Source organism: Haemaphysalis longicornis, unplaced genomic scaffold, assembly GCF_048455015.1.
Source record: "Haemaphysalis longicornis isolate Haplotype H1 unplaced genomic scaffold, Haemaphysalis longicornis Haplotype H1 scaffold_5, whole genome shotgun sequence".
Classification (NCBI taxonomy): domain Eukaryota; kingdom Metazoa; phylum Arthropoda; class Arachnida; order Ixodida; family Ixodidae; genus Haemaphysalis; species Haemaphysalis longicornis.
The window spans coordinates 61,807,190-61,834,045 of record NW_027526385.1 but is presented as its reverse complement, the minus strand read 5'-3'; the positions used below and the strand labels follow the sequence as shown (position 1 = coordinate 61,834,045).

The 26,856-nt window shown below is 46.6% G+C and overlaps 2 protein-coding genes across 2 annotated transcripts; both read left to right on the top strand.

Moving 5' to 3' along the window:
* The first annotated feature begins 9,353 nt into the window (after positions 1 to 9,353).
* Positions 9,354 to 11,783, top strand: LOC144138308 (uncharacterized). Its single transcript, XM_077670521.1, has one exon. It carries the CDS (start codon positions 9,481 to 9,483, stop codon positions 11,590 to 11,592), a length of 2,112 nt encoding a protein of 703 aa, XP_077526647.1. The 5' UTR covers positions 9,354 to 9,480; the 3' UTR covers positions 11,593 to 11,783.
* Positions 11,784 to 15,545: 3,762 nt separating this feature from the next.
* Positions 15,546 to 17,452, top strand: LOC144139703 (uncharacterized). The gene is made up of 3 exons (XM_077671989.1): positions 15,546 to 15,585; positions 16,608 to 16,963; positions 16,995 to 17,452. Exons 1-3 carry the CDS (start codon positions 15,546 to 15,548, stop codon positions 17,190 to 17,192), a joined length of 594 nt encoding a protein of 197 aa, XP_077528115.1. The 3' UTR covers positions 17,193 to 17,452.
* Positions 17,453 to 26,856: the final 9,404 nt, after the last annotated feature.

Here is a 26,856-nt window from a genome sequence, read left to right as displayed (position 1 = left end):
CGCACGTACGCGCGGGACTAGCGGCGACCCCCCGGCTGTTGACAATACCAAGAAAATGCTCGTGTGTTCGTGCCCCGCGACGAACGACCAGCGTCCCCTGCGTATACGTTTGTCGACCCCAGCATAACCACTTACGAAAATTGGGCAAGATTTGCAAAAAAAAAATTTTTACCTTTCACTGTGATCGTGGCAACACTTGCTCCGAACGAGAAAGACGTCATAGCGTACGTCCCTCCAAGGTGAGGTCCAATGAATATATCACTTCCAAAAAATGAAAGCTCTCTTATTGTAGCAACAATGACGGTGGTTGTGGCAACGTAGAAAAAGCAAATAGTTTGCTATCGTGGATTTCAACCTTCGTGATGGTCCTAAAGGATGCGTACCACTTCGTAACTTTCAAGTATCACCCGTAATGACCTATGCAAGTGGTGCACCCAGCGAGCCACACTCACTCACATGATTTTGGCTTGTGATGCTCAGCCACGAACTATACGAGCATGCTTACGAATCACCAGTGAGGAGCAGTGGGAGACCTGTTTGCTTAGCTCCGACCCCGAAATACAGGTAAAGGCCGTCCAACTGGCCGAAGATGCCGCTTGCGCCCAAGGGCTGCAGGCCGCATTCTGAGAGAAAGGAGTTCAGGAAGGCTCCCACTTCCCCTTCCTCAATTCACCCAGTTTTGGGAAAAATAAAGTTATTATCATCATCATCACAAGTGTGAGCTACCTTTATTTTCTTATGACCATTTTCTATTTTTGTGTCTAGGAGAATAAATTCATTCGGCTGAAATTTTTTTCTCCATGAAACCAGTGAGGGTTCCCCTCGGCTATTCGGATTGCATATTCCAAGGCTTCTCAATAATATTAGCAGTAATGGCACACGGTCATCTGTAACAGTAAGTTTTCTTCTTTTTGAATAATTGGACGAAAACGGACTCCACTAAGCCATGTTTTATGTCAAAGAGGTATTCTTTTTCACTTATTTTTAGCAGCGGAGCTGTTGTACAAGCCGTAAGTTCACCCTTGCAGGAAAAAATACAAAGAAAATTTGAAGCCCTCTTGAGTGCGTGCCTTGAGGTGACCGCGGAGCGTTCGTGGAACGCGCAGTGGCACTATCAAAAAAAGGCTTGCAAAAACCACCAGCAGCGAGAAAATTCCGAAGTCCCCAGATTGCGTAGTTGCTCTGGCCAAAAAACACTCCTGCGTTGTCATCGAGCGCTGCTGCGCATGTAGTGCTTGACATGAGGAACACGACGATATCGATGCATATGACGATGAATACTACTGGCACAGTGCAAGCAACTACTGCCCTTGTTAATAAACATTTTTAAACTTGTACAAATGTGTGGTTATATGTCCTTCAGTGTCCACGTATAAAGAAATCCCGCAGCTTCGCTCTGTTTCAAGCCTTGAACGACTTAGTGCAAGCTTTGCCAGTTGAGCTGCTGGAAGTCTACAATGCTGAGGATGACTTTGCATCCACCACTCTTCACGAAGAAGACGACAACCTCTTCGATGCATATGACGACGATTACAAGCACCGCAACAACTAAAATAAACAATAGCACATAAACCTAACTACGTGTCCGGCATTGCTTACCAAAACCAGCTTCGCCATTCAAGTCTTGCGCGTGAATGCAAGCTCCCCTGAATTTCTATCTGATAACGTACATCTCTCCTTGTTCACTGATGTTTGAAGGGACATTTTTTTACTTTAAATGTGCAGTTTTGCAGTTGTCGGGTAATAAATTCAATTGATTAGCGTAGACGTCTGACGGGTCTAATCTTTTCGTCATAAATCGAGGTTCAAGCTACATTTATCGAATTTAACCAAACACGGAGTTTTATCTCCACGATGTATCTGGATTGTGCACTTGCAAATGTGACTCTTTAGAGTACGGTTGAAGAACATCGACAGGACGATGTCACTGTGGGAAAGCGTTTCGGCGGTTTGGAGCTATCAATCACTTCGCTGCATACACATATGCTTAGGGATATTTTTCGGTAAGCTCAATACATTTCTGATTTTCAGGGACTTCTACGACGAGCCACGCTGCTGCCGACAGTGCTAAGAGATAGCCGGGCTGCGACCCCCGCGGAAGACCGGCCTCCTTGGCTTGATGGTCTCGTACGTTAGGCTAATTGTTAGACGTGGATGAGCAGCATGTCTTGTGTGGCTGTTGAGCAGACGTTGGAGGAAACAGTGCATCTTTGGTCACATTGGCTGCAGGTGCCTGGAGAGTTATGACGCATGCGTTAATTTCTAGTTTCCGTTCATTGTGACGTCGACAGAGATATGATGAAATCGGTAAGCGCGAGAGAAGCGCTGTTGATTTCTAGCTTCCAGCAGATATTCTGATACTTCGGGCCTTTTAAGGCCTCTGTTATTGCGCCAACTGTGACGACGTTTGACATCCCACTCTCGTTTAGATTTCTGCCAGGTTCGGGGGTGTTTTGATGACGTGATGAAATTTTAACGTACCTCCCACAATAAGTGGACGATGCAGGACATGGTCTTACCAGGGGTCCATGAAGAGGTGGTGGGCGCCATCCTGTCTTCAGTGCCTCTGAAGTTGCATTTTCTTCTGCAGTTTTGAAGACCAAGCAAGAGCTTTCGCGTCCTACTGCTTGTGCTCTATTACACTATGAACATTTACTGGGCCGTTGGAGGTGAAGGCTGCTAAATAAATATCAAAGAGGAGAAAGATATCGCCATATTGTCTCCTGGCCCCATTTTCTGTCACGTCAAATAGGTATGAAGTAATGGGCTATTGTATTCGAAGAAGGGTGTATGCTGTGTTTCTCTGCTGCGATCATGTTTCCTCTAGAAAAGCTGTAGTTATTTTTCAAGTATATGCATCCAATTGACCCCACAGCATGGGAGACCTCCCTGAATCCCTGTAACTGCCTTTGTTTCACCGAACTTTCGCCCGGGTTTTCTTACGTCGCTTGAGCTAAGACCGAAAACCTAAGCACCTCTGGCAAGTGTTTCTTTAAGTTCGTAGCCGTTAGTGGTTCTCATAGCCTTTATAAAACTTCGGAAACGCCTAAATGCGAAATATTTGCGCTAGAATATTCGGCAACATTCAGTATTCACTTGAATATTCAACTTGAATATTCGGTAATGGATAGTTTCAAAGAAAGCGCGCAATGGACGTGAAGCTGTGCCAAAAGAGGCCCAAAACAACCGTCGCTAAAGCAGACGACAAACGCGGGTCGCACCGATGCACCCGGCGGCGTGAGCGCGCGGGGTATGCTGTGTAAATTCTCCGCGCCATCTACACTTTGCTACGTGAGCGATAACCGGCCTGACCCTCCGCAGCCGTGTTGGGAATTTCTTTTCCAGCACGCCACGGAAGAAACTGTTGGCTCGTAGATGTAGAAAGATTAGCTTTAAAATATAACACGGTGTTAGGGCCTACATCTTCTAATAAAACAAGGTTTATATTGCTCCTGAAAAAGTGTCTTCTTAGCAATGCATTTGCGCTCATTCGTGAAGCACACTGTAAACTTGTTGTAAGCTTGGACTTTGTGTACTCTTTGTCTTTCCCACATTTTCTGTTGCACAAAGACGCGTGGCCATCTACAAAAAGAGTATCTTTACAGCACTACTTTACATTCCTCTCTTCCGTTGCTGCCTATGTACCTTGTCGTGTATACTCATCGCCAGAGTCAGTGGCTGTAGCCATGTGACCTTGCGTTATGTCGCTCGTTACTCAGCAGTCACCTGTGCGGCGCACTAGATACTGCGCTGTGTTTGGCGCCGCCACGCCAAAATAAAGCATCATTGCCTCTATCCAACCACCTTGTTTCTTCTTAGTCTGGGACATCGAGAACAGGCCACTATACTTTTAATTAACCATAGCAAATGTCTCATATAGAAGACCCCAACACAGCAAACTAAAGCATTACCTTTGCTGGACTTCCCCTCTTCACACTGTTGAAAAGCTTATCTTTCCACTAGGTTTTTGACGTTCATTTTTTGTGTGTCGCAGTCTCTGCGTCACATTTTGGAAGAAAATTCTGCGCGCGGGCAATATTCCGAAGCAAAAAGTGTTTCCAGCGAACCAATTAGTAGGTAGAAGAACATGAATTGGTCAGAAAGATTTCCAAGCTATCATGTCTGTGAGAATTTCGGTGCACGGTAAAGACTTCACGTGGTCAAAATTATTCCTTAGCTGTGAATAACGGCGCAATTGCCCAATGGTACAGTGAGTGCCACAAAACGCCATAACAGTTCCCCCTCCCACCTAGAAGTGCTGATGACCTGTTCATACATGTAAACGTTTTCACAGCAAAAGAAACTCTGGGTTCATCTGACAAAAACATTCGCACATAAGACCTGCAAACAGTACTCTTGTACACAAAAATATTCATTACCCGGCCGCGGCGGCCACTTTTCTGATGTAGGTGAAAAGGGAAAACGCCCGTGTGTACGAGATTTCGGCGCACTTTAAAGATTCCCAGGTGGTCAAAATTAATCCGGAGCCCTCCACTACGGCGCGCCTCATTGCGTTGGCGCGTTAAACCCTACAATCAATCAAAAATATTCATAAGTGTTTTGATTTCGTACAAGGGCCAATAATGCACTGCGTGCCGGAGTTTCCGTGTCAGATGTGGCGTGATATCATTGTTCCTGTTGAGACGACAGATTGCAATTAGCGTCAACAAGAACCCGATGACCTTACAGGGAATACATGTGTGCCAGACAGCGTGTTTAGAAACACACCCGCCTGCAGTCAAAAGTTTGGTAGGCCCTTGAGAAAAACAATTAACCCTGCATTTTATTTATATGACTACAGTACATGAATAAACATACACTTTGCGTTTGTGTCTTGCTGAAATGAAATCGAGTTCCGACGTGTCTCGGAAGAGGAAAACGCGCTGCGCAAATGATGACACTGTTTTCAGGACACCAGGCTGCATCTTCTGCATATATTGGCAGGGACGACCACTTATGTCGCAGCTTCATAAAAAGGTTCTCTAGTTCAGGCGCCAGTATGAGCCCATTTCACGAGAAACAACGTTCTAACTAAAATACAATTCGAGTGCCAAGGGCCACGTACAAAATTATTCGTTCCTCTCGTAGTCAGTGGAAAATATCTCTTCTTATGTACAGACAGGGACACAATTTCTAGACCACGCGAGCGGTAGTAAAAGCCACCGCTGCCCACTATGCAGGCACGGCGCCAAATTCCTAGGCTGGCTAGGCGCGCATGCGCGTCCTTATGTACTAAGGAGTTGGGGTTCCGAGTTTCGGAGGAGTGCTGCCGTTGTGGCATTCCTTAAGTCATGATCACCAACTAGCTGCAAAACGAGCCGGTTGTACATTTTTTTAACGCGACAGCGTTAATAGGCTCATTTCTCCGTTTTTCAGTGCGTGCTAGCCGTCCGCTATCAGCTGTGCTCATCAAGTTTCCACGTAATTACGTCACTGCTGCAAACCGGAAACTACAACTGACGCAGCCAGATACGAAAGTTCGCCCGAAGCGGCAGTACAGAGCAGCGAGAGATAGATTGCGGAAAGGAGGACGATGACATTACGGCCTAGACGATAGAGAAGATACGCGGTTCAAGCAGGCAAAGCGCATGCGCAGTGAAGTTTGTTCTACGCACCTTGGGTAGTCCCATGCTCAGCAGATACGGGTGCTAGCTTCGCCCGCAACTTAGGCCACTAGCAATGCGCCTCTCAAATGTATACTAATACCGGGACTAAAATTGTGTCACACAAATAAAAAGACGTGCGTAAGATTAACGCCAAACACTTTAAATCCCTGGAAAACCTACATTAGCACTAGAAACCATGAAAATAAAATATGTCGCAATAAAAAAATGAAGCTGAATATAGTATGATTGATTGATTGTAGGGTTTAATGAGCCCTAGTGGAGGGGCTCCGGAATAATTTTGACCACGCCGGAGTCTTTCACGTGCGCCAAATTCTCGAACACACAGGCATCGAAACCGGGCGCCGCACCCGGGAACACAACCAGCGTCTTTGTGCTCAGCAACACAACGTAAAACTAAGTATATGGCTTCTAATTTCGAGAACTTTTTTCTGATTTCTCGGATGTTTCGGGGCCGACAGCGCCACAAACTCTCCCCTGTAAACGATGAATTGCGCCACGTGGATAATTTACAAAGCCTAAAAATACGTCAGCATGTGATCTCAGAAAACAGTCACGTAAGAGTCATTGGAATGGAGATAAAGAGCGCAGATGTCTGGTTTCCGCAAAGGTCGTAGCAGCCTTGACAGCGTGATCGCCTTTGCGAATTGCATAAGACAAGCAAAGTGTGGGGGGAACATTACTGTTGCCTTGTTCCTCGACATCAAGTCAGCATACGACTGCGTCTAACATGAAGCCATCCGCTCGGCGATGAAGTCTTTAGGCATCAGGGGCTGCATGTACGCATGGCTACCGGACTACCTCTCCGATAGGTATGTGTATACATGTCTACAGACAGCGGCGATTCACCGCTACACCAGGTTACCCGAGGTGTTCTCCAGGGTGGCTACTGAGCCCTACACTCTTTTTTACATTGCCAAAGTTGACCTAGAGAAATGCGTGCCACAGTCGGTAGAAATCTATCTGTACGCCGACGACATCTGCATATCGAGTTCTGGCCGCAATAGCCGAGTGTTGCGGTCAAGACTGCAACGAGGAAAGGACTCCATTGTGGCATTTATGATAACTCGAGGATTAGTGATTTTAGGGAGCAAATGTGCTGCGACAGCCTTTAAAAGCGTGACCTTACGCGCTACGGCCTCACTGTTGCAGGGACCCCAATTCCATTCACCCCGGCCCACAAGTTCTTGGCAGTAACATTTGATAGTAATCTCACCTGGCCGCCTCATTTTCACCACCTCAAGGAGAAGATTCTTCATTCGCCCGCATATTCCACATGCTATCCACAAACACCGGCGGTTGTTCACAGTCAACTCTCTTCTCCCGGTATACAAAGCGCTTTGCGTTGGTGTAATGTGTTACCTTATCCCTCCTTTAGTCCCTCTATCAAGAGGAACTGTCAAAGCGCTAGAGAGCAATCAAGCACAGATCCTGCGGGTCTGCATTGGCGTTCCAAAGACAACCTGTACCATCGGAATGCTGACAAAATGCGGGCAGGTCTCACCGCTTGCTCTAAGCTCGCGGGAATTGCTTCTAGCGCGTCTGCGGATTGTGGAAAGACAGCAGGGCCATCCTCTAGCGACAAACTGGGCCAAAGAAGTGCGTTAATTTCTACCGAAGGTCTATGAAGAGCGTGCGTCTCCTTAGCACTCGCCCTGGATGTTGCTGCCCATACCAGTCACGACTACTGTGCCCGGCATCAAGAGGAAGGAGCAAGTTCTTGATCCCGCACTAAAGGTCTGCGCCCTGGACTACATTTCGTGGATATACAAAGCCCACACTCATGTGTACACGGGTGGGTCAGTGTCATCAACATTATCCACTATTGGGGTGCGGATACCGTCAACACGCACTACCATCAGTGCCATGCTCAACCCCAAAACCTCAACTAGGCTACCGAACTTGCAGCTCTGGGGGTGGCTTTTGCTCATATCATCAAGCAACCCGCAGGAGAGTGGGCTATCTCCACAGACTCAAGGGCTGTCCCTTCAATATCTAGCGTCTTACCCAAAAGACCAGCTTGTGCACGACATACGCGCTCTACATCTACAAGCTCTAAAAGCGCACAATCAGATAGCAGTTCAGTGGAATCCAGACCATTGTGGGATAACTGGCAATGTTAGGGCGGGAATTGCTGCATCTGTTGCGCATAAGCATCGTGCATCGGCAATATCCATACCATTCTTGAGGATAGATGCATCTGTCGTTGCATCCAGCATGGCATGGAAAATGCAGCGTGCAGCCTGGGATGACATATCACGTCATTGCGCGCCGCTATCTACCATCGATCCCAACTGCATATTCAAAATGCTACCAGGTCTTTCCGAGCTGGTTGAAGCATTTCTACCTCGCATGCAGTTGAATGTCGCATACACGCGCAACTTCCTCTTTAAGATAAAACGAGCTATGTCGCCACTCTGCCCACACTGTGGTGTGCGAGAAACCCTTCAGGACCCGCTCTGTGAATGTGCTCGATTCAGTGCTCAAAGAGTGCCCCTCACAGTGTCTTTGGTACTGCAGCGTTCGGGGGACATTCAGCTAAAGCTTTAGAGCCATGAGCTTCTCCCAACCATGCTTTACTGGCTACAAAAGCTCCTCTGATATAGTACCTGCGACACACAGGTCTACACCAGCCACTTTGAATAGCTCACGGTTTCTGAGCACATCAAGTTCTTGAGCATCATCGCCATCATCTTCATCACGTCATCAACTTGCGTAGCAAGTTAGGAATTTTATCCCGGCTGACATCGCCAGACTTCTTTAAAGGTCGTTCTCTCTCTCTCTCTCTCTCTCTCTCTCTCTCTCTCTCTCTCTAAAGGCTTAAACAGCTCTGCTACAGACAGCAGCTCATAATGTTTTAAAATTTCTGCGCTGTTTTGACAACACTGAAGTGTCGTGCGTTTTAATTCCAGTTTCTTAAGCAAAAAGGCCTGCGTGTTGGAGTTAAAGATCCCCCGGTGGTAAAATTAATCAGGAGCCCTGCACTACGGAGCGCCTCATCGCCTGTCTACCGTCGAGGCGTTACGCATTTAAATCAATCAATCAATCAATCAATCAATCAATCAATCAATCAATCAATCAATCAATCAATCAATCAATCAATCAATCAATCAATCAATCAATCAATCAATCAATCAATCAATCAATTAATCAATTAACCAATTAATTAATTATTTAAATAATTAATCAAACAAGCAAGCAAGCAAGCAATCAATAAATTACTGTTTCTTATTATTTCTAGGGAAAGCTGAAAAATCAACTGAAAAATTAGGCAGCTGTTGGAAAATATTCAAGCGTGCCTCCAATCAAGAATTTGGTATCAATGCAACCGGCGACAAAGTGTTCGTCAAAACTTGTAGACGACCGTTGGCACGGAAGCTGCACAGGAAGCTGCACGGAAGCTGCGGAAAACAGCGTCACTATTTCGTAACCTAAGGCTCGGTTCAGACTGTTGCCGCAACTGCCGTAATAACTTTAAAGAATGGCGTCATTTCGCGTCTTAGCCAAGCGAACTGCGTGACACAAATTTTTTATGTCCACAGATCACGATATGGCTTTTGCATCGGTAGTCTACACAAAGCCTGATATTCATAAGTTCTCACGAGTTTAATTAACTCAACAAAAAATAAAGAGAAGTGGTGGAAAACCGCCTCCGATTACAGTTTAAACGCATGCGCAGTCACCTACTGATATAATCAATTGCGGGGTATACACGTGACAGCAAGAGTTACGGATTACTTTTAGCATTCAGATATTACCACTTGACAAGAGGCTCGGACACCAACCGGGCCTTGCATTAGACGAAGCTAAGCCGCCTTCCGCCACAGGCGTTCAAAACGCAAGGTGATCCTCAACCATGGAAAACCCATCGCCTGACGGGACCATCATTGACGACATTGCGTATATGGAAGATGCTCTTCAGCTTCAAGAGGACGGTCCGGGCGGAATGGAATGGAGCACCGGCATCTCTCACAACCGGGACTGCACCGCCAGCAACAATCCCGATGCCCCAGAGTGCTGGTTGTTCCACGAACTTCCTGCTTGGAACCGCTCCTTGCGGAACATCAGTTTGCAGCTGGAAGAGGTCGATGCGCCCGGGAAACTGTCACTAGTGGAAGTGAACCTCGACTTCATCGTCGCGCAACAAGAACTTTACCGGCGACATGCACGTCTTCTCTTCTACATGCTGGTTGTATCGCACCGCTGCGTTACACGCGTCGACCTGACCCACGCTCTATTCCAAGGCGGAACCCTGGACGAGATCCGTCAACTACCTGTGAAGGCCCTATTTGAAAACTCGAGTCTGCGAATTCTAAACGTCCTCGCCCTACCCGGTAGCGGCATTATACTGCGCACCATTTGGACCACACTTGCCACAATGATAAGGCTACAAGAGTTACGCCTAAACTCTTGTCGAGATGTTTTACGGCTGGTCGAACCTCTTCGGACGCTCATATGCAACACGACGGCGCTTAAGACGCTGGACATATCAGAACTTCACCTTGGCGACAGGGAATGGAAGAGACTGTTGGCGGCACTGATGGTGAACCGCACGGTGGCGACGCTTTCCGTTCACACGAACATCATGGTACCGCGCTCTTCAAGCGACGTAGCCTACTTCTCCCTCTACTTGAAGACTGCCACCTGGCTAGCGTCTCTGAGTGTCACTGGATTTCTGGCGGAGGAGTCATATGACTACGTAAAGGATATCGTCGAACCAGTGCTGGTAACTAGGACACTTGTCGAGCTGACTTTAGTGGATTTCCGATTGGATGCTCGTTGCCTTGATATGTTGGGTCGCCTCGTGGCCCGCGACGACATTCTCGAGTTCCTAGACATCACTAACTGCTTTACGGTGCCTATTATGGATATAGAGTTGGCGCCAACTCTTAGTGAAAGTGAAGCCAAACAGAAAAGAGCTGAGGCCGGTCACATTCGCTCGTTCATACGAGGTTTTCAGGTGACCAGAAGCTTGAAGGTCTTTGCTGCAGACCTCGGGGAATTCTCGGACCATGACCTTCGAGCCCTTTTTAACGCATTGGCTGGAGTTGAATCGCTGAAAAAGGTTATCGTTGTTGGTGTAGTTTCAGACGACCTGCGGAGATATGGTGCGTCCATTCGTGAGACCGGTATGGCTGGCCTTGTGGCATTACCACAAACGTATAGGCTGTGCCCAGCAGTTTTTACCGCGCTTGAAGACTGTCCAGGACTGAATGGGGTGATGGTAGACACCCGCCATACATCACGCGTGTACAAGACCTTCATTCGCCGGCTGCCCACCTGGCGTCACCTGACCTCACTCCGGCTCATTCTGGATGATGATAAGCTTGACGACGCAACAGTAAGTACCATGAAAAGGTACTTGAGTGAAACGACGGCACTGAGGGACCTGAGGTTGTTGGGTTGCAACAAACCCGACCTTAGCTACTGGACCGTAGGAACAGACAAGCCGCACAGCTTGCTCCTGGAAGCGCTCAGTTTCTGCAGGAGCCTCAGCTCTCTACAAGTTAAGGAATTCTTTTTCGGTGAAGAGAACCTACGGTTCCTTGCTGAATTGGTGCGAAATAGCTCAACGCTGTGCGAAGTTCACGTTTCGCCTCTGGATGAAAAAGGCCGCACAAGCTTCATTCGCTTCCTTGCTCCGGGGTTCGCCAGGAACCGCACCGTTGTAAGCCTTCAGGATCCGTTCTGTACTACCACACGACTCGAGTACGAGATCACTGAAGAGCACTCTTTCGTAGAAGACGTCCTAATCCGTAACAGAAGTCTCATCACGTGCGCTGCGGAGTTCGTGGTCGGCAAGGTGCGAACGGACCGTTGTGCAGGAGCCTTGGAATTCATGGGTCGCAGTTACAGTCTGGTCGAAAGAGTTGTTGACCTAGCTTGCGTGGAGGAGTCTGAAGCAGAGGCCATGATTTCGAGGAGTATGCAAGAGCTTGACAGAAATCAGTTCTTCACAGGTTACTGAAGTGTCATGAGGGGGACTCACCTCTAGCTTTTGGATTGTTCGCCAAAGTTCGGTTCACACGTGCACATCTTTAACCGTGGTCGAACTGACAAAGTGCGGTTAGAAGGCACAGATGCGACATCATTGTTTTTAACGGAGTATACGTTCACCAAATTATGTTTTAGGGAAATAAACACGTCTTCTGGCTCTGACATTTTGTGTCGTAGCTTACTACACGCATTCAAGGGTACACCCGCCGAATTTTCGTCAATATTATGGGAGTGTCGACCGTTTGGTTGATCATCGCCATATGATGGAGTGACACGTCAAACACGACGAGAGTTCCGGCATGCGCACTGGCCACGACTGCCTTCGTCTGTTTGGCTCTTCCTGGAGCCGAATGTATCCACGAATTGTTTCTTTTGCTTATTACACTGCTTTTTATACTCGCCGTCTTTGTTCACAAGAAAGCCCGTTGTGCCTGCACTTTACAAATCGCTAAAAACCACAAATTTCGAGATTTCCTCCAGGAATGCTTACGGTGCTGGTGTTAGTCACTTTCACATACCCTCTTTACACTGTTAGTGGCTGTTCGGCAGGCGGTCTGATAAGCGAACCAAAGAATCCGTTGGAGGGTTCTGCTGTTGGAAAAGCCTAGTAGACGACTGCCACCACTGCCAGTGCTTAGAACGCATGCGGAAACTCTCGCCGAGTTTGCGGTATCGCTGCGTTACACGGAGCGGATTCACAGAACGGTCGACGTTCCCGTAGGATTACTAAAAAATGGGGCGGATATGCTTGAGTACTTTCACAGGCAACACTCCATGGCAGGAAACTGGATGCACGAAAAGTGTCTTTGTTGCAATTGGAGGCGTGGCTGTCTTTTTCTTCTTCCTTTTATTACTAATTAGGCAAACGGAAGGCACGCTTCCAACTTTTTAACACAAGAATTTTGCTTGAGTTTTGCTTTAGTACGAGAGGAGAAGAACAGTACGAAGAACATCAGACCTGCAAATGTTTGCGCGGTGTCATAATTTGTCCGAAATTTCGAAGCAGATCAAGATATAAGATGTTCACCATCCCGTATAATCCCTTTGATAATAATAAATGCACTTCGCTGTTTTCACCTATCACCTATTCATGGGCGTCTTCGTCAAAACCGTAGACAGCGCATATTTGCCTCTCTTTCGTCAAGGAATGTTTTGCAAGCCCATGTTCTGAGAAAGATTAGCTCTGCTTGATTATGTGTAAAATGACGGGAAGGGAAGGAATGTGTGTACGGATTTATGTAATGCACACAATTTTCCACAGCTTGGCGTAGATAGCCGCAACAATAGTCTGGAATGCCGCACAAAGCGCCAGCTGCGCAGTTCCTCCGGGGGTCAGGGGCTTTTAATTTGTTCCTTTCTTGCGAAGGCACGCGTGCCGTGTCAGCATCGTCATTCCTTCAGTGCATAGTGACAGCCTAATAAAGCGAAAGCCTTAGGCTGTGTTCAGACTACCGATGTGCCAGCCATACCGTGAGCTACGGACGTAAAAAAACGAAGTGTCACTGAGTTCGGTTGGCTCAGACGTGAAATGACGTCATTGTATAAAGATACCATGACAGTTGCGGCAACAGTCTGATGCCGCAACTGATGCGATGTTGCGGCATCATGTTGATGCGATGTTAGCGCCAACCAGTCGTCAGCCCCTGTAGTGTAAAAAAGTTAGAGGACATCTCGGTCGGTGTCTTAAATTGACACTAAAAGGTGAAAACAAGTTGGCCGGTATTGGCATATTTTGGTGACGAGAATCTAAATACGGCGTATTAGCAATTACAAATGGTTTAACAGGAAACAGAGCTCCGGAAAGGTTAAAACGGGCGCGATGCCTCGTACGCACTTCGGTACTACGGATTGTGACGTCACAAATTTTGTGAACGGCGTGAGGCATTGAAGGTCATCTATAGCAGTTTTCCTCAAATGAGCAGTTTCGAAGTGGTTGAGCACGTAAAATAAACGTAAATTAAATATTGTCGTGAGCTGATTTTGTTTTAAAAACTCAGACTACTGCTTTTATACATTGAGAGGCAGGCTGCTTCCAATCAGCATTCAGTCAGCCATCATGCTTTCAGTTTTGGTTTGGGAAAGCATTGGTGTGCAATTGGTGTGCAATTCTCCCTGTCTTTCCAAATTCTTTATCTGTTTAAACGACCTACAACATTCTCCCCTTTGCTTTCCGACGTTTTCTTGACTGCCAACCCTCATTTCGGTCTGAATTCAATGAGCCTCTCATTTTCCATTTCTGATTCGCTATATATATATATATATATATATATATATATATATATATATATATATATATATATATATATATATATATATATATATATATATATATATGTAGAAGACTTGTCTCGAAGTCGAAACGTCGAAATAAACCCTCCGCTGTTGCTGTTACCTTGGTTTCTTACATATATATATATATATATATATATATATATATATATATTTATATATGAGTGTGTGTAATTAGAATGGAAAATGAGGGTCGGGTTGAATGAAGACAGAAATAGGCTTAGGCAGTAGTCATAAATGCCAAGGAAGGCAAAGGGGAAAATGTGTTACGTCATTTATTCTTCTGCTTGAAAGAACGACAGTAGAGGCAAACATGCCCGCCATGTGGGATCCGGACGCACAACCTCCCGAATGCGCGTCTGGTGGAGTACCACATTTCCCCCTTTGCCGACATTGACGTTCATGACTGCCTACCCCTATTTCGGTCTTTATTCTACGAGCGCCTCATTTCCCATCATGATTCGCTACATGCATAGCGAGGGTCTCTGTTCTGGCAGTCTTGGTGCCATAGGTAGCTTAAGAGGGCTCAATGCTTGTCAACCGCTCAAAACATGCGGTTGACGCTTGCGTTTCGGCCCGAGGGTTAAACAAAAAAAAATGTCCCCTTCCCGACGAGTAGTCGGAGTTGCCCTGGCTACTACCCCCAAACGCAGGAAACAATTACCTTAACATAAATACTCCTAAATGTGAACGGAAACAGAGGACCGCTGTTGGAGTAGTGGTTATCGCACCAGTCCGGTATTATTACAGTCGTAGGTTCGGATCTCACCCGCCGGGAATGGTTTGCTCCACTGTCTACCTCTCAAACGTTTGAAGAAACTGGTGCTTGTGTTTCAAGAACAAATGATGTACCCTATTTCCCCTTTGCCAACCCTGATATATATAAATCGAAAGGCGTGGGTTCGGTCCCCACTCTGGGCGCGTGTTTTTCTTTCTTTCCCTCTTCTGTATATTTAAAAAAAAATGTTTACTTCATCAACCGTAGTGAAAAAGATAAGAGCCTAACCACACCCCTGTGCCTCCTTTGGCGTTGTAGACTGCTGACCTATCTTTCTGTAGATATATATATATATATATATATATATATATATATATATATATATACATATATATATATATATATAAATACGTCAGAAGTAGCCGTACCCGCGCGGGTAACGATAGCGCACGGTAGTTCCTTGTTTTTTCTTTGTTGGTTTCGTCAGAACTATTCCGTACGGTAGAAGGTAGAAGTGTGCGTGCAGTATCAACCGCACCAGTGTAATTATTGTTCCCGCTCGATTGGAGCTGACTACAGAGCGTTATTTTCTTAATATTTATTTTTGTGCGCCAGTTGGGATTTTTTAGACGTCATTTATTATCTTGTTTTCGCAATTTTACTTGCGTAAAAAGTATTCTAAGATGTATTTTAAATAGAACGTTGCTATTGGTCCTGCAGTTATGTTTATCCTGAAACGTACCTGAGGTATCGGTTCCGCTCAACAATGCTGACATGGTGGCCCATGAGACCACTGCATGTCGATAAAAATGGTATTGTTATAGATGCCTTGAGCGCATATTTTTGTGATCACAAATGTTTCTTGTCATTATTTCCAATGGGGAACATGTTGTCCACAAATGTTGTAATTTGATAATATGGGTCACTTTTCTCTTTCCGCAATCAAGATCTTCCGACGTGAGTTCTATCACAGTTATTTTTCTTCCGTGTACATGCAGACTGCAAAATGTTTTTTTTGTAAAGCCTCTTTCCTCAACAGCCACAACACGCACTTTTGCGTGAGCAGCCGAAATACATAGTGTTAACACAAATGTAAATATTTCAATGTTGTTTTTTGGGCCACTGAGCCACCAAACATGAGTCGACTGTGCTATGCATGCAGTGGCCAGTGTTTGCAAAAAATATCTCCATGCTTCCATGAATATTGCTTCAAGATGTTTGCGTTGTGTAGGCAACACTGAGGTATCATCCCTTCCAATCCCTCTATCTTATTATTTGTAAGCAATGAAGAAGAAACTACCCGCAAGAATGCACAGCTCCCTTGAATTTTGACGCGTAGTTTTCCGACAATTCTCAGAGCAACGCACACGGCGATAAAGTGTTTGTCAGGCCATGACGACAAGCCTTGTCACAAATTGTGCACAGGCGCAATACAACGTCACTATTTCATTCCTTAAATTCATAAGTGCTCACGAGTATAACTCTGCCAAAATAAAAGTACGGGGAAGTGATTGAAAACACCGGCTGATTATAATCTTAACGCATGCCCAGTCATGCTCTCACAGGAATAATCGCGCAATACACGTGACAGCAACAGCTAGGGATTACTTTTCGCATTCACATGTTTCCACTCGACAAGAGTCTTTGGACACTAACCGGGCCATGCATTGGACGAAGTCAAGCCGCCCTTCGCGACAGACGTTCAAAAAGCAAAGTGACCCTCAACCATGGAAATCCCATTTTCTGGCGGGGCCGTAATTGAAGACTTACGTATATAGATGAGGCTCTTCAACTTCAAGAGGACGCTCCGAACGGAATAGCATTGAGCACCGGCATCTCTCACAAGCCGGGCTGCACCGCCAGCAACAACCCCGATGCCCTATTTTGTTGGTTTTTCCACCAACTTCCCTCCTGGAACCGCTCCTTGCGGAGCATCAGCGTGTAGCTTGAAGAAATCGACGTGCCCGGGAAACTGTCAGTGGTGGAACTCAGCCACGACTTCACATTCCAGAACCCACAACTCTACCATCGTCATGTACGCCTTCTTTTCTACATCCTAGCTGTGTATCACCGCTGCATCGTGCGTGTCGACCTGACCAACGCCCTCTACGAAGGCGGAACCTTGGACGAGATCCTTCGTCTAGCAGTGAAGCCCCTTTTGGAAAACTCGAGCCTGCGCATCTTAAACGTAATTTCCCTACCAGATCGCAGCACCACCCTAGCCGCCCTCCTGGCCACAATTGCCACGATGATAAGGCTGCAAGGGCTACGCTTCAATTCTTTTCCAGTAGCTTTACTGCTCGTACACCCATTTCAGACCCTTATATTCAACACGACGGCACTCAAGACGCTTGACATAACAAATTCACCGGGGTGATAGGGAATGGAAGAGACTGTTGGCGGCAGTGATGGTGAACTGCACAGTGACGACGCTCTCTGTTAACACAAACATTATGCTCCCGCGCTCTTCAAGCGACGTAGCATACTTCTTACATTACCTGAAGACTGCCACTTGGCTCGCTTCCCTGACTAGTCACCGGATTTTTGGTGGAAGAGTCGTATGATTACGTAAATGGTATCGTCGAATGCCTTCTGGTAACCAGAACATTTGTCGAGCTAACGTTAGTGGATTTCCGCTTGGATGCTCGCTGCCTAGATTTGTTGGGCCGCCTCCTGGAACTCGACGACATTCTGCAGTTCCTGGACATCGCTAACTGTGTTTCCTTTTATTGATACGGAGTCACCGTCCCTTCACAGTGAAAGTGAAGCCGTGCAGAAGAGAAAATTAGAAGAGAAGAGAAGAGCTCGTTTTTACGGTGCTTCAGTGTGAGCACAAGCCTGAAGTTTCTTGTTGTAGATTTCGGGGAATTCTCGGACCATGAAGTTTGAGCCCCTTTTATGCAGTGGCTGGAATCCAATCGCTGAAGAAGGTTATCGTTGTTGGCGTGCTGTCAGATGACCTGCGGAAATATGGTGCGTCCGTTCGCGAGGCTGGTATGGTTGGCCTCTTGTCATTACGACAGCTCTATAAGCTGTCCTCAGCAGTGTTTACCGCTCTTGAAGACTTCCCATGGCTAACCGGAGTGCTGTCAGACAATTGCTATATATCACGCGTGGGCATGTACAAGATCTTCATTCGCCGGTTACCCACCTGGAATCACCTGAGCTCACTTCTTCTTCTCCTGGATGAAGCGAAGCTTGACAAGGCCACGTTGACGACCATTCAAACGTACTGGAGTGAAACGACGGCACTGAAGGAACTAAGGCTGCTGGGTTGCAACAAACCCGACCTAAGTGTCTGCGCGGTCGGCGAAGACAAGCCTCACAGCTTACTTTTGGAAGCCCTGGCTTCGAGCAGGAGCGCAGTTTCCTGCAAGTTAGGCAGTTTCTGTTCGGTGAAGAGAACCTACGGTTCCTTGCCGAATTGGTGAGAAATAGCGCAACACTGCGATGTTCACGCTTCACCTCGGGATGAAAACGGCTACACAAGCTTCATTCACTTCCTTGTTACGTGTTTCACCAGGAAGCGAACCGTTTTGAGTATTGTCGTTCCGCACTGTACTACCGAAGCACTAGAGTACGAGACTGTTAAAGAACACCACTTCGTCGAAGACGTCCTCATCCGTAACAGAGGTCTCATCACGTGCGCTGCGGAGTTTGTGATCGGCAGTGTGCGAACGCACCGTTGCAGAGGAGCCTTGGAATTCGTGTGTCACAGCCACGGATTGGTCGAAAAAGTTGTTGACCTCGCTTGTGTGGACGAGTCTGAAGCAGTGGCCATGATTTCAAGAAGCATGGAAGAGCTTGACGGAAATCAGTTGTTCCCAGGTTGATGATGAGTGTCCGGAATGCAGACTTGCCTGTAGCTTTTGGCTTATTCGCCAAGATCTCTTTCCGCACGCACAACTTTACACGGGACCCACCTGACAAAGTGTGGTTAGAAGGCGCGATGGGCCAACCTCATCGTTTTTGACCTCAACTGCGTCACCAAATTGTGTTTTAAAAATAAACAAGTCCTCTGGCTCCTAAGTATTTTGCGGTGGCCTTTTAAATCCAAAATAATGTGCTTTGGTTCTTTCAACGGCTGCACTCGATGGCAGAAAATTGGATCTACAGAAAGCGTCTTTTTTGCAATTGTTCAAGTTATTTTTTTCCTTTCGTAGCTAATGAGGCAAACGGCAAGCATGCCTTTCACATTAGAACAGAAGCATTTTATTTGCGAAGATGGCACGGTTTTTATGTAAGGCCGTAGTTTTCGATGGACAGCATCACTTCACGCATTCCGACTTGATTACGGTGCACAGCTGGTGAAGATTAGAACGTTTTTGTGGCTATCAATGGCTTTTCATATTTTATCATCGCTCAAATAGAAATAAGGCGCAAACCCGGACTAGGAGAAGGGTTTTACCAGAACGATGTGCGCAGTTGAGGAAAAAAATAGCACAATTTCTTTTCAAGAAATTAAAATTTTATGTATATGCAAGGTGTGGCGTGACAAAGACGTGTACGTTCAGTGGTCACGTTTCGCATAAGCGGTGTAAAAGTAGAGAACGTCTAAAAAAAAAATTCAGAGCCCTTCCACCCCGTGAAGAGGGATGGCCAGCAAAGCTGCGGTGCCGAGCCTCCACGTGAGGTTTGACTGGGTCGTAGTTCAAGAGGTGCACGAAGCAAAACACGTTTGTTTGTAATTTGCTATTGAGCATTGTTCCTGGTTATTAAGTGAAAGTCCAGTCCTGTCCAGTCACTGCTCCTCGCGCATGCTCAGCACGCCTCTTCAAGAGCCGCGTGAAACGGCTATCAAGCGGCTCCGACGCATCGTCAGACTTGGCTACTGCGCAATTGAGGCGCACACCTGGGCACGCGCCGGCGCCAGTGCGTCTGCCGCGGCTATGACGCCACACAATTTAACACAATCAACTTTAATCCAATCCAATCCAAATCCAATGCAAGCCAATCGAATCGAATCCAATCCAATGCCCCTCGCGCTTGCGCAGAACGGCCCTTCACAACACACGCGAAACTGCTCAGCCTCCGCCAGTGTAGCTTACGCTACAAAACACACAGGAATTGTGGGTAGAAATTTATTATTGTGCTGGTATGGTAATCACGGCGCATGCTCTATAAAGGCCGTAGGGCCTTTTTAATTTTGTATGATTTTTTTCTGTGTCCCGGGGGTGTGGCGCGCAGTTTTAGGATTCCGGGGATTTAAGTGGGCTCCGCAACGTGACGCTACGCTCGCTAGCGATTCCTGTCTACATCGCTCTGGGACCGGAGACGATCTGCTGGATCCTAGCCATTTACAGCTTTGCTGTAAAAACAATCTTCACGCATTCCTACATTATCATCGGATTTCACGGCACAATATGACGCATCGCTTGTGCGCACAACAAACTTGTTATTGATAGAGGCGTTTCTTTTATTTTTACAAGTTTGGGTGTAAGCCAGAGATGCTGCTTTCTGAAGTTTTATTTTGAGACGAAAAAAAGTGTGAGGGGCGTCATATTTCCTGTGAAGATTTACACGGCGTCAACATATGTGCGGAAGTTGGAAGCAGATGAAAGAAAGAAACGTTTCCCATCACGTATAGATGCTCTTCACTATTTTCACCTATAGGCTATTTGAGTGATAAGGGTTTAACGCGCCGACGCAACGCGGGCGAATAGGCGCGCTGTAGTGGAGGGCTTCGGATTAATTTTGACCACCTGAGGATCTTTAAACGCGGCAAAATTTCGTACACACGAGCGTTTTTGCTTTTTGCCTCGATCAGAAAAGCCGACGCCGCAGCCGGGAATCGAACCCGCGTCCTCTAGCTCAGCAGCACAACGCCTTAGCCACTGAGCCACCGCGGCGGGTATTTTAACATATAAGCTATTCATGCGCGTGTTGGTCAACACAAAGACTAGCTCATATCTGTCTCTCATTCGTCGCGCAATGTGTTGCACGCCTGGCTTCACAGGACGACTATGCCTGCTCATTTATGTCTATAATGACCGGGAAGGAAGGAATGCGTGTGCGCATTTTAACCGATGCTCACAACTTTTCACAGTTTGGCAGACTTAGCCACGACAATACTTCGCGCCCGCACAGGGTGCAAAAGCCAACACCCGCGCTACGAACCCAACGGAAGTGCTGTGCGCCCAGAATGCCATGATAGCTCACATTGTACAACCGCTGTCTGAGCGAAGTAATTACACAATGTCCCACTCCAGCATTGGGGCGTTTTGAGCGAGCCTTTAGGGCCGCTGCAACAGGTTTGAAGATGACTCCTAGGATTATTCTATCGTTTTGCCACCACTGCCAACCGGACCAGTTGTTATAAACACTGTTGTTTGCATGCCGATTCGAGGGTACGACCTTATCATGTGGAAGATTTTTGAGACGCAGTACTGCAACTAGTCGTACTCGGTGAAGTGCTCGCGACCGGCCCGTATCAGATGAACCACACCTGAGCCGCAACTTTCAAGACTGCGGACCTCTTCATCTTACTACGTGTTCCAAACGCTTTTCAGAAAATGCTCACTGAGACCTAAATTGATGTAAAAAGAAGGAAGTGTGTTGTTATAGCTTGCTAACGCTTGACGTTGGTCTAGTTGGGTACGCATCATTGATTCCAAAAACAGCGCAAGGACGAGGACGGAAGAAATGATAAGCTAGAGAGTTGACGAACAACTGGAGAACGATTCATTACCAGACATGAAATATACGGAAAGGTACAGGACGGAAGCATGCGTCCATTCAAGGTTAAGATATGACCCCAAATATGCAATGGAAGCTTACAACATTGATAAAACAATAAAATTGGAGTGTCAAGCCTGGCATCTAGAACAAGTCAGATACGACTGGCCTGATAGGCTACCTCTCGTTCTCAAAGTGCAATGGATGGCCTGCTCTCTCATGCTTCCCCCCGAACGGCAATCAGTAAGGCCTTCAATATTTCTGGGAGCACATTTCTTCAGGGTAAAATTGGCATCAGCACCACAAAGCGACCAAGAAAAGTTTGCCCAAAAACGACCAAACGGAGGGTGGTAAGTTGAAGTACATCCCACAACCTGCTTTCTGCATCTATTTATTTGTTTCAATCGCGTTTAATAAGATATATGGTTGAGCTCTCTGCTTCAATGAAAGCTCGGTTACGTTATCCAATTCCCGTCCGTCACCGCTACCAGGCGCGTTATCACGGAAAAAGACGGAAGTCACCATTGATTGTATGACTTGGGAAGGAAAGCAAAACGCTGCGCCTCGTAACGGGAGAGCGTACTGATGCGGCCGATTCCCTCAATCATCAAGCTCGAACTGCATCAGCGCAGTAATGAATAGGAGCCAGTTTTAGTGGTTATTTTTCTCCTGAGTTCCATCATGTGGCCCAAGAGCTTAAAAGGGGTTTAGTGTGGACAAATGCGATGCGTTGGGTTGTCTTTGTCATGGACAGGCTCGTACTACCCTCTTTTGTTGCTTTTACGCCAAGCAAATAATTTTACCTTATTGCCAAATATAAAAACAAAATAATGAACGTTATCTTTATGCTCCGTGATCACGGACTTGAAAATAATAAAAACTATTATTTCTTTCAGTAAAAATAGCCTTAAACCACGCGTCACGCGAAACTGCGCCTGCTGCAAATTCACGGGGATTTCACGGCGCTGAAGATCGCTGAAATTTTTTCCCTATTTCGTGGCGTAGGTCCGTAATATGACGTCACTTTTATGCATGCTGTAGTTGTCAATGTGCGACGTAAGCTTTCTGGCCAGCTATCAACTAACGTTACATCTTCTCAGCCAATCACAGAGAGAGCGTGCCATACAAGCCGTATTGTTGTTGAATAGCAAAGTCAGGGCTAGGTTGTGATGTCCGCTGAATTTTGTTGAGCTTTTTTCTTCCCCACCAAGAATTATGCGCTTTCAGTAGAGAGAAATAGGGCAAACTTTAAAAGTGGGGCTAGTAGGCATCACGAAACGCCAAAGTCACGAAGGCACACACAACCGCTTTGTCAATCGGAGGCACCTAACACACACACACACACACACACACACACACACACGCACGCACGCACGCACGCACGCACACACGCACGCACGCACACACGCACACACGCACACACGCACACACGCACACGCACACACGCACACACGCACACGCACACACGCACACACACACACACACACACACACACACACACACACACACACACACACACACACACACACACACACACACACACACACACACACACACGCACGCACGCACGCACGCACGCACGCACGCACGCACGCACGCACGCACACGCACACGCACACGCACACGCACACGCACACGCACGCACGCACGCACGCACGCACGCACGCACGCGCACGCGCGCAGACGCACACAGCTTCGGTCGCTGGCTTGGCTGCAAGCTTCGTCCGACAGTCAGCGATGTTACCGCGATACAGGGCTGCGCGAGGGCGATGTGATAACCCCTCGACGTATATAAAAACACAGGAGGAAAGAACGTGGTCCATCGGAAGCAAATTACTGTCAACAGAAGAGCGGAACCGTGGATGGTTGTCGCGCTACTTGCGGCCATGTTGGAAACGCAAGCGGCCTCACGTACGAACGCTATTTTCGTGAAATAGCGTCCGCTATTCTTCCGTCCGCTAAACGCAGAAGCGGCGTAACGTACGGCGCATGCACAGTGAGAACGACGCAAAAAATAGCGTTCGCTAACTGTTTGCGTACGGCTGCGTACGTTATACTAAAACTCTCTACTAATTCATCCGTATTCTCAGTATAGAATAGCAGAGTGGTATCTTTAGCCTAAATAATGAACTTGGTATTTCAGTCAATATGAAGAAGATTGTTCACATATATGCAAAAAAGGGGACCTAATGAGCTAACCTGAAGAACACGAGATACTATTCTACGGGGTTCAGAAAATGCTCTATTTACTTCGACTTACTGCATTCTATTTTGCAGATACGATTTCGAGAGGTCATGTGAAAGGGCAGAGATATCATAATGGTCAAGTTTTTGCAATAAAAGGTAATGATTGAGGGATTCGACAACCTTACTGAAATCCACAAAAACACCGAGTGTCCACAAACGACGTTCGAAGTTGTTCACAATGAATTCTTTAGTTCGAGTTGTTCACAATGAATTCTTTTTGTTCGAGGCTACCCAAGTGGTAGCCTCAAAGCTTGCGGTATAGCGCAATGTGAAGGGGAGAGAGACGCCGCGGGGTGCGAGGAGTTTACACGAGTTCGGAACGAGGTAGAGGTGGTGGGGAGGTAGGAATTGATGCTTTAACCGTACTCCTCCGTAGATGGCCATGATTCAATGTGCGACTCCAAATGTGGGAAAGCGAGCTCGCAAAGAGAAAACTTACACCGATCCCCATAAAGTGGGCTTCTCCTTTAAACCCATATTCATTCGCGGTGAGACATTTTTCCAGAGGCAATATCAGCCACCTTTTATGTCTGTGGAGCATTTTTATATTTCTATGATTATGTTATACAAGGAAAATTGTTTCTGTATCCTGATCTGTATCCTGACACAGAGTGCTCCGCTCTAAAAATTGTGAGAGGAAAATCTTTCCCCTACCTGTGCGCGTTTTTGAGAACACAGGGACGAACAATGAAAAACAACCTTGCACCGCGCAGCAAAAAATACATCCGAGCTAACTTGTTCCCAAGTAAAGTAAGGGCTAATGTGGTGGTGTAACTGTTCCACTTTCGTGTTCTGTGCGTTCGGTTCTGTCGTCGCCAGCCCTCATACCTTTTGCCTAATCCCCCCGCGGTGTCTTAAGTACAATGTCGGCTGGGCTTCAAGTACCTTCTCATTTAACTTACTGACTCAGCTCACAATCTACGCGGCCCATTATTACCTATTCTACTACAAGTGGTAAGACGTATATAATGATGCCGAAATCAGATTTCGAAAAGCGTGCAAACTTTGTGGAAACTGTGTGGTAATAGCCCCAACACAGACACGGTCATCAGACAACGCCTAGAACCATATATAACGCCCCGCTCTTTAAAGACACGAGAAGGCGAGAGAGAGAAAGGGAGGTGGAGAGAATAATCTTTATTTTGAGAAATATCACTGATGATGCGTCTTTAAAGCCATGCTACTAATTAGGCTGCGTTGTGGCTTCAGCGAGAACTGATCATCGACCTCGTCTTCCCTGGCGACCAAATGGGCCTCTATGTCCGGGTGAAAGCTGCGCTGTTCGGGCGCCCATCGTTCCTGAGAGGTTATATCGGGAACGGAATTTTTTCCGCCATGCCCAGAGGCTACGGGATAGTGCGGCATGAACGCAACCTTGAGAGCACGCCAAAGTATGGTATAGAGTAGGGTGGATGTGGGTCAGGACGGCACTATACGGACATATGCTTGTCTGAAGAACTCGGCAAGTGTGTGCTTTAGACTTTTCTAAATGTTGTTGCTTCCTGTAAGACAAGGATGCATGCAAGTTGTCTTCGCGAAGACGCAGGGGCAAGTACCTATTGGGCGAGGTGCCTAACTGGAGAGGAGAAATAGAAAGACTGGCGTGTGTGGGCCAGCAATATTGTGAACAAACCAAAACACGAGCCTCTAGTCAACGTGCTCGTTTATCTTCATCTGTGCCGCATGACACATCACGTACCCACGTGGGGGTTTAGTATGTGTATCTTACTTCCTCCCAGCGTTATCCCACAACTGCATAAATGATAATATATGCAGGGAAGCCTGCTTATTCCTCACATTCCCGAGGACATTCGGAGAAGTCTGCAAGCCGTTGCCTGACGTACGCCACCAGATGTCTGTTCTCTTTGCTGGGATTTGTTGCGGCCAGCCATCCTTCCTGGGGTGCGTTTGAAATATTGTGTATGGTTGTGTAGTTCCAAGGTTGAATCTTGGTCTAGTCTGACATTACATGTGGAGCAAGTTGGGGTTCTAATGTCAGGATCTCCCCATATCTTGTGTAGTCCAGCTAAGAAGTTCAAGTTTCCGCCTATTTTCTCAGAACCCGACAGGATTGATGACTATTGGCTGTCAGCGCGGGTATGCGCCTGCACACGTTAAGGGCAAGCGTTACGCGTCCTGGTGTCAGCCTACAGCTTCGCTACTACAGTACGGCGCCTGTAGTTTTGCATAGTCAACTATAAGCAGATTTAGGGGATCTCTGCTGTTTTTCCGTGGATGATATGTTGCTCTGATCATGCTATTCTATCTCCAAATATATATTATAAGCTGTCTGTGAATTTGTATATTTTCTTTGGGTACTGATGTTTTTTGTTTTTATTGCAAACTAGCTACCTTACTTGCACTTCTGCAAGTTTTGTCGTATATAAAGAAATTAACAAATAAAAAAATACCACGGAAATCAAAATACTATATATCCTGCCTTGGTAAATCCCCACTAAGAGATTTATTTAAATTGGGGATTCACTCAAATGGAAGTAGTGAAACTGGAGTTCTGTGAACAGGCAACCTAAAATTACTACTGGAGATGATGGCGTAAACACTTCTTAAAAGACAAAAGGTGAGTCTTGCAAAATGAAAGCGTAGGAAGACAAGGAAACCGCCGTCGACGAAGAGGAAGCCGGGGCCGCATCTCGCCATTTCGCGTATTCAAGAGAATCGACCGAACGACGAATATATCCGTCCCTAAAGAGACAGAAGTAAAGAAAGATGGCTTGTAGTCAACAGGGAGCCAGCCAATCTACACGCCAACCGTCTGGTAAGAGAAGAGTCTTGTTTAGTACCTATAATATTAGCGGAACCGGGACCGGTCAGTGCACCAGCTTTTCGTACCTTGCGCAAGTTCTCGGTTTCCTTGCACTAAAACCTTGTCGCCTGCTATCTGCGTTTCAGAACCATCCTTGTGTTTCCTTGATAGCGCTGACATTTATGATGCATGCGGGTTTGAGCCAATGCCCTAATTGTCCACGATAACCAGGCTTACATATAGGTTCACGCGAGGTTGGCCACTGTCATGCTCACCTTCATTTTAACAATGCTTATCGACAATAACTGGCCAGAAACCATGCTTATTTAGAGGTCATAGCTGGATTAACCAGACCTATGGACGGTCAGACCAACTATGTCTGTATGGCGACGGTATACACACAAGGTTGCGTGTTACTATTTGGATGTGTTTGGTGCATTTCGAGGTTTGGTGCATTTCATAAATTTAAGAGCCTATATTATGTACGCGGCATCGACAGTAGGCTAAAAAGCTCAACTCCACTCCTTATGCTAATAAAATAA